Below are 14,359 nucleotides of genomic sequence, written 5' to 3'. Positions count from 1 at the left end.
AATATATATACTCTATGTTTATAAAAAAAAAAAACATGTTTTTCAATATGAAATAAAAAATCTTTTTAATTTAAATACTTCAACTTAGAAGAATAAGATAGTTTCTTTCCAATGTGGGATAAAATACCTTTCGAAATAATCTTTTAAACTTAATTGTTTACAACATGTATAGCTTATATCCATATAGATTATTTCTTAATTTTTTCATATAAATAATAAAACATTAAATGTTTTTTAAAATTTTTTAGGTGACCTGAAGTCTTGGTCAGGTCTATTTCATTTAAAATCCAGGCTTACAATTGTTTTGGAGTAAATCGATTAGCCAGCCGGGTTAACTTGGAACTCGAGTAGTCTGAAAAAAACTCGTTAGAGTCCTTTTTTTTTTCAAAAGTATTTTTTCTCCTATCTAGAAACCCACTTTTTTTCATATTTTTTAATTGATAACTAACTCATTTCAAAGTTTACTATATAAATACTTAAATAATGTTTTATTTTTTCAAAGTGGGATTTGAAGCTTTTTAGTATATATACTCTATATTGATAAGAAAAAAGACTATATTTTTTCAATATGGGATAAAAAGATATTTTGGTTTAAATGCTTCAACATAGAAGAATAAGATAATATTTTTTCAATGTGGAATAAAAAACATTTTAAGATGATTTTTTAAATTTAATTGTTTACAACATGTATAGCCTATATTCACATAAATTGTTTCTTTATTTTTAATATAAAATGTAAAAACCTCAAATATTTTTTAAATTTTTTTGGGTTGACCCGAGTCAATCTGTGTAACCCGGGACCTAGTCCTTTGATTGAGCTAACCCCCATGCCGGATTTTATAACTTTGGTTGGCTTGAAAATATAACTTTAAATAATATATTTGAAAGAAAATAAAGTGACATGACCAGTTAAAAATTAAAAACAAAAAAAATAGATAAAGCCTCCTCTCTTTTATTTTGTTCAAATACATTTTTTTTAAAATATTAATTTTTTTGTTATGTGTTTAATTTTTAGAGTGGTTTTTCTAGTTCATCAATGATTTTATTTTTTTATATATAAATAAATCATGTTTTTGAAAATAAAAAATATTTATTTTTAGGTGATATTCTTAATATTTGTAGCTTAACATGTTATTCTTTTTTTTTATTCAATCAATTTATTTTTTTATTTTTTAAGATTCAATATCTTAATTTATATTTTCTCTTAATTTTCAGATTTTATTTTTAGGTATTGTTAATAATTTATTTATTTATTTAGTTATTATAACATATAATTCTTAGTTTATTTAATTATATATGTGCATAAATTTTTTGATTTGTTATATTTTTTGAACTAGCAAAATATGTTAATAAATTTGTTATTAACCTAGGATGGATTACGAGTCAGCTAATAATTATTTAAATCTAGATTATTTCTTTTGGTATAATAGAAATACATACCTAAATATAGTGATAAAGATTTTTGTTTCAATATGTTTTTAGGGTTACGTGTAAATAGCATAATTACAAAAATCAAATATGTACATATCAATTTAGAGTCTAAATCAGTTTAGGCCAAGAAAACAAGAAAAAAACCTAGTTGGCGTAATAAAAAAATGGGTTGAACAAATCAAATTCTGACCCTTAACCAACTGACATTTTTCGAAAAACTATTTTGAAACAAAACTTATTATTTTATTTTAAAAAATTATTTTTTAAAATCAAATTATTTTCATAACAGTATTTAAGTTAATTTAAAGTACAGTTATGATTACCTTTTAAAATATTTTTATAATAAAATATATTAAAAGAATATTTTTATTTTAAAAAATTATTTTTAAAATCAATACTTATTTTATTTCAGATTTTATCTTAATTAACATCAACTTGAGGTTACTTGATATCCCTGTAAGACATTAACACTGAATATCATGTGTGATGAAATTTTATCCATCAAAACGAATAGCAGACTAAACCCCAACCGTCCCTAAATTAAAAAAAAAAAAAATTAAAAATAGATAGAAGGTTGCTATTCGAGTTTGATAATCTTCAACAGTGTTAATGTTTTTACATAGACATTAAATAATGGTAATGAAACCTGAAGTGGTGTGTTAGGTTGACTCGAAACCTATTATGTTAACTCAAAATCTGATTTATTTAAGTTCTAATTCGAGTTTTGTAAAAAATAAAGAAACTTCTGCATATATAATCTGATTAAAAACTCAAATTCACTTTTGATATAGTTAACCCGTCAATATCTTTATTTATTATTTTTTTTTTTAATATCAACCTTTGTCTAAACAAATTTTGGGTTGTTTTATTCCACCCATGATTCATCCCGAGTTAATTTTTGAGTTGGGATTAAATTACATTATCCTGTCTGTACGTCAATATTTCATCTATTGGTTACAAAGTTGCCATGTCAGTGGATGTAGCACTCTTCTGCTGAGACTTGTCTTAAAGTCATCATTTCAACGAGAAAGTTTTGAGAAGACCAAAACTCAGAACTCGAGTGACTTAACAAAAACCTATTAAAGTTTTTTTTTATTTTTAAAATTATTTTTTTTCCCTATTCAGAGACTTTTTTTTTCATATTTTTTCAATTAATAACTAACATATTTCAAAGTTCATTATATAAATACTTAAATAATATTTTATTTTTTTTAAAGTGAGATTTAAAACCCTATAATATATATACTTTATATTCATAAAAAAAATTATATTTTTTCAATATGAGATAAAAAGTCTTTTAGTTTAAATACATCAACGTAGAAGAATAAGATATATCTCTTTAATGTAGAATAAAAAATCTTTTAAGATAATTTTTTAAACTTAATTATTTATAATATGTATAGTTTATATCTATGTAAATTATTTCTTTATTTTTTTAATATAAAATGTAAAAACCTCAAATATTTTTTAAATTTTTTTAGGTTGACTCGAGTCAACCCATGTAACTCGGGATCTGATTTCTTGGTTGGGTCAACCCCTAAGCCAAATTTTATAACTTTGATTGTTGTGAAAAAATAACTTTAAAGAATGCAACTGAAAGAAAATAAAGTGATATAACCGGTTAAAAATTAAAAACAAAAAAAATAGATAAAGTCTCCCCTCTTTTATTTTGTTCATATGTGTCTTTTAGAAAATATTAATTTTTTTGTTATGTGTTTAATTTTCAGAATGATTTTTCTAGTTCATCAACGATTTTATTTTTATCTTTTATATACATGAACTATGTTTTTGAAAATAAACAAAATATTTATTTTTAGATGATATTCTTAATATTTATAGCCTAATATGTTATTTTTTTTATTTTATTCAATCAATTTAATATCTTATTTTTCAAGACTCAATATCTTAATTTATAATCAAGTTTTATTTTTAGATATCATTAATAATTTTGTATTGATTTATTAAAGCATGTAATTTTTAGTTTATTTAATTATGCATAAATTTTTTAATTTATTATAGTTTTTGAACTATCAAAATGTATTGATAAATTTGTTATTAACCTGCCATGGAGTACTAGTCATTATTTAAATCTAGATTATTTCTTTTGGTATAATTAAAATAGATACCTAATTTTAGTGATGAAGATTTTTGTTTCAATATGTTTTTAGGGTTACGTGTAAATAGCATAATTACAAAAATCAATTACAAAGTTAAACACTGGTATGATGATGATTTGCTTGCTTAATCGTCCAGGAAGCTGATAAGATAGCATTGGCCGAATCAACGGGACTCGATCAGAAGCAAATCAATAATTGGTTTATTAATCAACGTAAGCGCCACTGGAAACCATCCGAGAACCTGCAATTTGCTGTCATGAATAATCTTTCTGGGCAGTTCTTTGCGGAAGACTGAGTTCCATGTACATTCTAGAATATATTCTGTTGTTGCTTTTGGATTCATGTACATTATGCTGTGCAACATTGCTCGCATTGAAAATCTTATATTTAATTAGAAACAAAAAGAATGGGAAGATTGCTGTATCTTGGATCGTGTTTATTTGCGATTTGCCAACATAGATAATGACAATAAATGCTTAAATAGTTGGGATGAATAGTCTACTCATCATTCGTGGCTTCATATTTTTTTTCCCATTGATGTGTTATCTTCGAGGTCTATATTGGTTGGTTTTACTAGTGAGATGCAGATGTGCTAATACAAATGGAAGCTTGATAGATACACGGTTGCCTCTTTCTTATGCTAGGTGAAAAACTTGCAGCAGCATCTCATGAGGAGAGACTGTTCTTCCTCCGACATCACATGACAAATTCTGTTTGAATTGAAGTAAACCCCTCCTTAGGGTTTATAAGGATGAAAGTACAGCGAGTTAATTCAAGTTTTTTTTTTAATATCAAAATGATGTTATTTAAAAAGAAAGTTAATGTGTTTTTCTAATGGGTTTTGGGTGGATTACAGGTTAAATTGAGATTTTTATTGGATCATTCTGAATTATTTTTTTTATAATCATTAAGAATATATTGAGAAGGTTCAATAGCCAAAAAGAAATACAAGAGATATGAGAAAAAAAAAATTGATCTATTACATCAAACAATAAAAAAATTACCTAAGATTTCTTATTGATCAAATGATCTACTATAATAAACAACAAAAAAAATTGGATCATTTTGAGTTGATCAGGTATTTGATTTGTTTACTGCCGGGGTGATCTACTGGACTGCTGACTCTCGTAACCATGCATGAACTCGAACCTCTTTAGCATTTGGTATGAAATAAATGCAGCGGCAATCTTTCTGATTGAACAAAGCATGCCATTATATGATTTTTGTTTTTATATGCCACTATTCTTATCATAAGGCAACTATCTCTTAGGTTTTCACCGGAGAAACTATTGAGTATATGATGTTGAGAATTCTTATATTCTGATTTTTATTTATTAAAGATTAAACATGTTTATATAATATTTAATATGATTTGATAAATTATTTATATTTATAAAAAAAATTCATATTATTAGAGATAAAAAAGAATATAATATAAATACATGGAATAGGATGATTATATCCCCTTAAATTCAATTCTCATCTTTTTTTTTTTATTGTACTTGCAATTGCTACAATCACAATCCTTCTCTTTTTCTTTCTTTTTACACTTTGGCTGTATTTTCTTTTTTATTTTTGCACTCAAATAATGTTATTTATAGATAATAATGATAAATAAAAAATCATAAATCATAACACTGGATAAAAATCATAAAACATGTCACTAATACTAACATTAATTAAATTTGTACTAAGTAGAAGTTAAATTTGTACTAAGTAGAAGTGGAGTCTTACCAGACTAATGGTTATTTCCTAACATATATAATCCATGAGAATATATAGGCACGAATCTTGTTTCTAATCCCAATCAAAGCAATGCTATGTGGCTGATACATTCGAGTTTGTCTCTTCCTGCGAATTCTTGGAACTTGGTAGCCGTGGCTTTTAGGTTAGGATTGCTTGCTGATAATTTTCTTTAATTTATCTGGATATTCAATTCACACTAGTTAAGAATTTTATTTTACTCACAAATACCTTACGAACAATACAATTAATCAATAAAAAATAAAATAGTTTATATGTGTATATATATATATATATATATATGTTAAAGGGTAAAATGATAAATATTATTCATATATGTGTGTTTTATGATAGTATTAAGCTATGTATATATTATATTACATTAAAAAAATCTAAATATCCTAAAAAATATTTATATAATATTAATATATATTTCAAATTAGATTTGAGTAGATTTTAAATCGAATTTATTAATATTTATACCATATCTATTATTTATTAAATTAAACAAATTCCTTTTTATTCAAGTAAGAGCAATATCTATTAAATTGTTATCCCTTTCTGCCGTCTCCTTAATAGCCCTGTTACCGTTATTAGAGAATGAATGTTAAAAGTCAAGCTATAGCGCCTGTCAGATCAAATAGTCTGTCCCGCTCGAGAATTGCGAGGTTCATAACAGTGTATCATATCAAATGTATAATTGTAATATCACATTGTAACTGCGAGGTATATGGCTCGTTTAATTTTTTTACGAAGGAAAAATTATTTTCTTTTGAAAAACGAATGTATCGAACAATAAAAATAGAATTTTATAACACTAGTTTACATACTAACTTCTCAAATAATTATATCTAATTACGAATTTAAAAAAACTTGCTATGATATTAATATTTTAATAATTAAATAGTCTCAATGTTAATTAAATAAATTTTAATATAAGGTGATGGTTTGTTTATATAAGTTTAAATTACTTTTATATATATATATATATATATATATATGAAAGAGTAGAGTTAATATCAAACTATTTAAGGGTATTCACGCAATACATTATACTATAATTTAAAATAAGTGGGAAAAATACTATATATTTGTATATTTATTATAGATATCAATTCTTCACACTATAAACAGTACTATAAACATAGAACGTTTATATATTGTAGATAATAATGTAGTACTTATATAGAACATGTTTTCTATTTTTCAGTCAAAAAATATTGTTGGGTTGTTGGATTCTAACAAGTTCTAGCATCATCTAAAAACTCAATTCTATTGAGTTTATCATCAAAATCTAATATTATTGAATCTTGTTGCTAGCAAAACACAATATGGTTGGGTCTTCAAATGATGTTGGGTCTTGCTTTCAATAGAATCTATCAACACAGAGGCTTTCTAGGATTTTAAATTGTTTTTTTATTTTTTTCATACAATAAAGAGGTAATAAAATGATTAGTTTTTTATATTATATAAAAGTTTGGTGATGATAATGTTTTTTTATATGAGGTTGAGTTGAATTTCATTATTAAAATATATTTGTTTTTACGTTTTAAAAAAATGATTTTTTTTTATTTTTTTACTTCAAATTAATATTTTTATTTTTTTCCCCTTAATTTTTTTTCTTTTTTTCTTATGTAATTTTTTTTCATGTGGTAAAGAAAAAATAAATTAATGGGATTTTTTTTATGTTGTACAAAAGTTTAGTGATAATATATTTTTTTATTTGAGGCTGCGTTTAATTTTCTTATTCAAATATTTTTTTTTTGCATTTCAAAATTTTTAGCACATTAATAATGATGGTGAACATAGTAAATGCATAATCTATTTGAATAAAAAAAAAGATGAATGTTGTCCCGCCTATTGAAAGATGAAAGTTGTCCCACCTATTGATTGAAGGATTATGTTATATGTAATGCACATTAAAGGGAAATTCATTTAGTAATATTTTTTTTTTAAATCTTTGTTACTTTAGTGTGTTATATTTTATTTTTTTAGATAAGATAAAATGATTTATACATTTTAATAAAATTTATTAATATAAAAAAGACAATTAAATAGTGGTATAAAAATTTTATGTGTATATTTTTAATACATGTCTCACATATAATAGCAATGAAATCTTTAAAATAAAAGTATTTAGAAAAATTTTAATTCTAATATTATTATTTTAAAGTTAATGGAGCTCTAAAATAATGTTTTTATTCACATCATATACTTTATATATTGTATTATATCATATTATTTTTTAACAATAAAAATCCTCATAAATATTATAGGATATTGAATCTGGCTGCGTAGGTGAACACATGTTTATTAAGTCTATCTCCGCAACTAAAATCAAGTTTATTAAGTCTGGCTTGGTTATCAGATTCATTGATAATAAATCACATTATCCAACCCAATGCTATTAAATTATGTGCCTAGCCAATAGAGTCGAACAGCAAGTAGAAGGGACCAATAATGTTGGACTTTGTTATCACTAGGGCATAATAGCGTTAGACCTTACTACACAAGGATCAAGCAGCGTTCATGAGGTTGGTTTCATTCAAAATTCAAGTTTACAATTGGTTTGAAGCAAACTGATTGATTTACTGGATCAACCTGAAATTTGAATGATTTAATAAAGATTTTTTTTTAAATGTGTTTTTCTTTCTACCTAAAACATTATATATATATATATATATACATATATTAGTGAGCTATTAATTCATTTCAAAGTTTATTATCTCTAAATACTAGAATAATGATTTATTTATTTTTAATAGGAGATTTGAAGCACTTTAATATATATCATCCATGTTCACAAGAAAAAAACTATATTTTTTCAATATGAAATAAAAAAATTCTTTTAGTTTAAAAACTTCAACTTAGAAAAATAAGATAATTTCTTTCCAATTTGGGATAAAATATCTTTTGAAATAATTTTTTAAACTTAATTATTTATAACATGTATCCACATAGATTATTTCTTAATTTTTTCATATAAAATAATAAACATCAAATGTTTTTTAAAATTTTCTTGGGTGACTTAGAGTCTTGATCAGGTCTATTTCATTCAAAATCCAAGCTTTACAATTAGCTTGGAGTAAACCAATCAACCCGTCGGGTCAACTCAGAACTCGAGTGACTTAACAAAAACCTATTAAAGTCCTTTTTTATTTTTAGAATTATTTTTTTCTCCTACCCAGAGACCCTTTTTTTCATATTTTTTCAATTGGTAACTAACACATTTCAAAGTTCATTATATAAATACTTAAATAATGTTTTATTTTTTTTAAAGTGAGATTTAAAACCCTATAGTATATATACTCTATATTCACAAAAAAAAATATATATTTTTTCAATATGAGATAAAAAGTCTTTTAGTTTAAATACATCAACGTAGAAGAATAAGATATATCTCTTTAATGTAGAATAAAAAATCTTTTAAGATAATTTTTTAAACTTAATTATTTACAATATGTATAGTTTATATCTATGTAAATTATTTCTTTATTTTTTTAATATAAAATGTAAAAACCTCAAATATTTTTTAAATTTTTTTAGGTTGACTCGAGTCAACCCATGTAACTCGGGATCTGATTTCTTGGTTGGGTCAACCCCTAAGCCAAATTTTATAACTTTGATTGTTGTGAAAAAATAACTTTAAAGAATGCAACTGAAAGAAAATAAAGTGATATAACCGGTTAAAAATTAAAAACAAAAAAAATAGATAAAGTCTCCCCTCTTTTATTTTGTTCATATGTGTCTTTTAGAAAATATTAATTTTTTTGTTATGTGTTTAATTTTCAGAATGATTTTTCTAGTTCATCAACGATTTTATTTTTATCTTTTATATACATGAACTATGTTTTTGAAAATAAACAAAATATTTATTTTTAGATGATATTCTTAATATTTATAGCCTAATATGTTATTTTTTTTATTTTATTCAATCAATTTAATATCTTATTTTTCAAGACTCAATATCTTAATTTATAATCAAGTTTTATTTTTAGAAATCATTAATAATTTTGTATTGATTTATTAAAGCATGTAATTTTTAGTTTATTTAATTATGCATAAATTTTTTAATTTATTATAGTTTTTGAACTATCAAAATGTATTGATAAATTTGTTATTAACCTGCCATGGAGTACTAGTCATTATTTAAATCTAGATTATTTCTTTTGGTATAATTAAAATAGATACCTAATTTTAGTGATGAAGATTTTTGTTTCAATATGTTTTTAGGGTTACGTGTAAATAGCATAATTACAAAAATCAAATATGTACATATCAATTTAGAGTCTAAATCAGTTTAGGCCAAGAAAACAAGAAAAAAACCTAGTTGGCCTAATAAAAAAACGGGTTGAACAAATCAAATTCCGACCTTATCCAACTGGCATTTTTTGAAAAACTATTTTGAAACAAAACTGTATTATTTTATTTAAAAAATTATTTTTTAGAGTTAAATTATTTTTAAAACAGTAATTTTTTAGTTGATAATATAGTTGGGGTTATTTTTGAAATAATTTCTCATGTTAAAATATATATTAATATTTTTTTATTTTTTAAAAATTATTTTTTAATAATTTAAACACATTAAAAATATATTAATTTAAATTTATTTTAGCATAATTATATTTATTTGTTTTAAAATGAAAAAAATAAATAAGTATAATCGTGATAAAATAAATTAAATTAAAAAATTAATTTTTAATAAAAAATTAAATTTAAAAAAATATAATTTATACAATATTCCAAACTTTATCTTAATTAACATACAAAAACAAATAAATATAGTCGTGTTAAAATAAATTAAAATAATTTTTTATTTTTAAAATTATTTTTAACATTAGCAACACAAAATATATAAAAAATTAATTTTTAACAAAAAAAAATTAAATTTAAAAAAAATATAATTTATACAATATTCCAAACTTTATCTTAATTAACATCAACTTTTTATCTCGAGGTTACTTGATATCCCTGTAAGACATTATCACTGAATATCGTGTATGATGAAATTTCATCCGTCTAAACGAATATCAGACTAAACCCCAACCGTCCATCAATAAAAAAAAAAATCTAAAAAAATAGATAGAAGGTTGCTATTCGAGTTTGATAATCTTCAACAATGTTAGTGTTTTTACATAGACATTAAATAATGGCAAGGGTTGACTCGAGACTTAATAACTTAAAATCTGATTTATTTAAAATCTAATTAAATTTTTGTAAAAACTAAAATTTTTTTATCATATAATCTGATTAAAAACTCAAATTCACTTTTGATATACTTAACCTCCTCAATCTCTTTATTTTTTAAAATATTTTTTTTAATATCAACCTTTTTCTAAAAAAATTTTGGGTTGTTTTATTCCACCTATTATTCATCCCGGGTTAATTTTTGAGCTGGGATTAAATTACATTATCCTGTCTGTACGTCAATATTTCATCTATTGGCTACAAAGTTGCCATGTCAGTGGATGGAGCACTCTTCTGCTGAGACTTGTGTTTAAGTCATCATTTCAACGAGAAAGTTTTGAGAAGACCAAAACGGAGCTGGTGCCATGGCATCGCTTCAACTTCAGCCAAGTTTTGGTTACCAATCTGCATCCTGTCGACACCTTCCCATTTCCACCTTCTCATACCCATCCATTCGTTGCGCTAATGATCGCCAGCTACTTTTTAACCGCATTGCTCCTGTCTATGATAATGTACGTTCGTGGGTGCGCCCCTCGCAATTTTTAGATTGTTTCTTTTTGGTTTTCCTAGTTTCTAATTTTGTTTTGGACAGTTGAATGATTTGTTGAGTTTGGGTCAGCATCGTATCTGGAAACGCATGGCCGTATCCTGGACTGGGTATCAATGCTGTTTTCGCTCTTTGTTACTGTGATTTTTTTATTCATTTTTTCTTGTAAGAAAGAGCTTGCATGATATTGGGACAGAGCGAAATCGGGAGACTGCGTGTTGGATCTGTGTTGTGGAAGTGGGGATTTAGCATTTCTCCTGTCTGAAAAAGTTGGCTCCAATGGCAAGGTTTGTTTCTTTTTCTAAATCCTGTCTTGTGCTAGCTTGATTTATCACATTGTGTATGCATGCATTTATTTATCCATAGAAATGTGGAAAAATTTCTTGTCGAGATTTTCAGGTGAGTGGTCTTGATTTCTCCGAGGTGCAGTTATTGATGGCTTCATCACGGCAACATTTGCTTTCAAAGGCCTGCTACAAGAACATCGAGTGAGCATTGGTATATATACACACCCATCACGAGTGTGAAAGGATTTTCACACCCAGGGATTTTAACATCTTAGGTAACCTGCTTTACATTCCATTGATTGATCACAGGTGGATTGAGGGTGATGCTACAGATTTGCCGTTTCCGGATTGCTACTTTGATGCTATTACCATGGGTTATGGGCTACGAAATGTGGTGGATAAGCGGAAGGCCGTGCAGGAGATGTTTCGAGTATTGAAACCAGGTCCTATCTTTTTCTCTCTTGTCTGAAAAATAACAAAGTGTGGCATTTCTCATCCTTGAGTTGATATGCAGGTTCTAAAGCATCAGTGCTTGATTTTAATAAAAGCACTCAACCATTTGTTGCTTCATTTCAGGTATTCATTTGCAAAATGGAATAAATGCTTTTCTTTAAGATATTGAATGTTTGTTGATGTTATGTGCCTGTTGGACTCTGAGGAATGAAATTCGATACTTAACAACAAATGCTTTTGCATCATATAATCGTCCTTTTATCTATGATAATTGATATCTATATGCTTTGAAATAACAGTTTTCCCGTTGCTTTTCAACCTTTTTTCCAAGAATGTTTGTTTGAACTTATTATCAGGCAAGTGTAGTGTTTACTACTAATCAGTATCTGATGAAACCAATTCTTTTGCATGTTTCTTTTCACAAGGAGTGGATGATTGACAATGTTGTTGTCCCTGTGGCAACTGCATATGGTCTTGCAAAGGAGTATGAATATTTGAAGGGCTCAATCAGAGAATATTTAACAGGTTTTTCTTCCTCTGTTACTAGTAATCATTATCCTGTTTGTTGGACTAGAATAACATTCATTGCAGAATACACAAATCTTAAAATCTGATGAAAGCACAATCCTCCAAACATTGTATTTCTATTTTTTTTTGTCTGTATCAATGATAAGGTCCTCTGGCTGCTCCCTTTGTCTGGAAACTTTCTCCAACCACTTTTCATGGTTGATAAGAGTCTGTGGTCCATTAATCTACTCCTTAAAACTTCATGAAGTTCTATTGTCAAGCTGGGCTACAAAAAGTTAAATCATTACGAAGACCAAGACCATTAAGTTCAAACTTATTTTTTTTTCAATTATAATGTTTTGAAAGGCGCATGCCTCCCATCTGTAGTTTGTTTTATTTTCCTAGTTGGGTGACATGGTGTGTATTTTTTATACAGGGAATGAGTTGGAAGAACTTGCTCTGGAAGCAGGATTTTCTACTGCTAAACATTATGAGATTAGTGGAGGCCTAATGGGGAATCTAGTTGCCACACGTTAGATAAGGTTGGTTCTCAGTTTTAAACAGCATGTTTCATAGTTTTTGCGGGGACATGACATATTATACGGGGTTTGGTAATTTTTGTGTTTAGAATGTTGACTGCAACTTAGGCATGTCAAATGATGAACTCAAAGCCACAAAAACTTGGCAACATTAATAATAAATCCATTGCAATCGTTTTGAAAGTAGCTTCGTATCTAGATGCTCTGCTTTTGCTATCCTGTCTGTTTTATAATGTTAATCCTAGACAGAATAGGAAATGTTTGTCAACCTGTCAATCAAGATGTTCGTATTCTTAAATTATTTCAAGAAAAAACATCTTAAAACTTATAATTCTAGTTTTCCTGGAGCTGGATTTGTTGATTTGAACCTAAAAAATTAGCTAAATCTGTCTCTAAAACTTCACACTGCCATGCACTTTTGTCCAACTCCACGATTAACTTGGGAATTTTGGCATTAGTGCCCTAAACCTCATCTCTGCAGCTTTGTAATTTAACGACAACTTCTCATCATATTGTTTTGCAAATGCTTCCTGCATGGTGCTTGAGTAAGCCAACTGTAGCCTGAGATGTTTGGCCTGTTCCACTAAATATAACTAGTCTGAGCTCACTGTTCCTTTGTAAAATCTACCTCTCATCCATCCTGAGAGGTCATCTTGGGTAGAATGGACTATTGTTGGTGGAAGCGATTGATGCTGAAATACCAAAATTAAGGGGGTGACATGGGTCCTCATATGTGTCATTGAGTTCCATGGTCCTTTCGTCTATGAATGGAGGATTAGTGGGAAGAGATGTGTTCCTCAGTTGTTAGCATTTGTAGAGCTTTTGACATTGTTGGTAGAAGTGATGAGATTTCTTGTGTGCATAGAAGGTCCACACGCTCTATCCTTGTAACATCATTCTGAACATTGTTATCATGGTGATTGTGAAACATCAGATTTGGGTCATAAAGCTCCTCCAGAGTTCCTGCCTGGAATTTTTTCTGTCTGTTTTATCCCACAGAAGAAGTGGATTTATAGAAGACGTGTTCAATGACTGACCTTTCTTAAAGACTTCATAAATTGAAGAGACTGAAACTTACTAATGTGATTAGGCCGTCTGTGTAATCTTGAGGTTTTGCTCCTGTTGTTATGCATTACTGTAACAATCTCCAACAAAAGCACCCCGAAGCTGTAGACATCTGCCTTTTCTGTTGGGTTAGGTACTCTGGAGCAATGTGTCCTCTCAAAATTATTTGAATTCATTGTTTGTTCGAAGATTCAACTTTACTATCTGTGATATTTCATTTAAAGTGCTGCAAGATTACTGAGCTAGCCAATCATCCTTTGAGCGGGTTGGAAATGTTTGAAAAAGGATACTTACAATGTTCCTGGGATGGCTGCTGATGTGACTCATTATCTTCTTGGAAAGATCTGGCCAACCCAAAATCGGCAATTTTAGAACGAAGCCTTGAATCCAACAGATATTTATCTCTGTGAATGATTCTGATTTTAGAGTTCTTATGAAAGTAGACTAAACCTTCTGCAGTACCAATAATTATCTTGTATCTAT

At 26.9% G+C, this 14,359-nt stretch overlaps 1 protein-coding gene across 2 annotated transcripts; it reads left to right on the top strand.

The window, feature by feature from the left end:
• Positions 1-2,445: 2,445 nt before the first annotated feature.
• Positions 2,446-12,995, top strand: LOC105132353 (2-phytyl-1,4-beta-naphthoquinone methyltransferase, chloroplastic). 2 transcript variants are annotated; one of them, XM_011035810.1, is made up of 9 exons: positions 2,446-2,461; positions 10,814-10,990; positions 11,071-11,135; positions 11,222-11,312; positions 11,425-11,513; positions 11,622-11,755; positions 11,827-11,888; positions 12,191-12,290; positions 12,709-12,995. In XM_011035810.1, the coding sequence occupies exons 2-9, from the start codon at positions 10,844-10,846 to the stop codon at positions 12,807-12,809; spliced, it is 789 nt and encodes a 262-aa protein (XP_011034112.1). In that variant the 5' UTR covers positions 2,446-2,461; positions 10,814-10,843; the 3' UTR covers positions 12,810-12,995. The 2 variants fall into 2 exon arrangements, with proteins under 2 accessions (XP_011034112.1, XP_011034111.1); XM_011035809.1 differs by lacking the exon at positions 2,446-2,461 and having other exon boundaries at positions 10,758-10,990.
• The last annotated feature ends 1,364 nt before the right edge of the window (positions 12,996-14,359 follow it).

The sequence above is a fragment of the Populus euphratica genome, unplaced genomic scaffold (genome assembly GCF_000495115.2).
Source record: "Populus euphratica unplaced genomic scaffold, PopEup_1.0 scaffold85.1, whole genome shotgun sequence".
NCBI classification, from domain to species: Eukaryota; Viridiplantae; Streptophyta; class Magnoliopsida; order Malpighiales; family Salicaceae; genus Populus; species Populus euphratica.
Note: the sequence above shows the minus strand (reverse complement) of the source record. Positions and strands in the feature narration are given on the sequence as shown.

Excerpts from the sequence above, each read along its gene's own strand:
- LOC105132353 (XM_011035810.1), top strand. The coding sequence starts at position 10,844 with ATGGCATCGCTTCAACTTCAGCCAAGTTTTGGTTACCAATCTGCATCC. Across the intron at positions 10,991-11,070 it reads TTGCTCCTGTCTATGATAAT|TTGAATGATTTGTTGAGTTT; the intron begins GTACGTTCGTGG and ends TGTTTTGGACAG. Across the intron at positions 11,313-11,424 it reads AAGTTGGCTCCAATGGCAAG|GTGAGTGGTCTTGATTTCTC; the intron begins GTTTGTTTCTTT and ends CGAGATTTTCAG.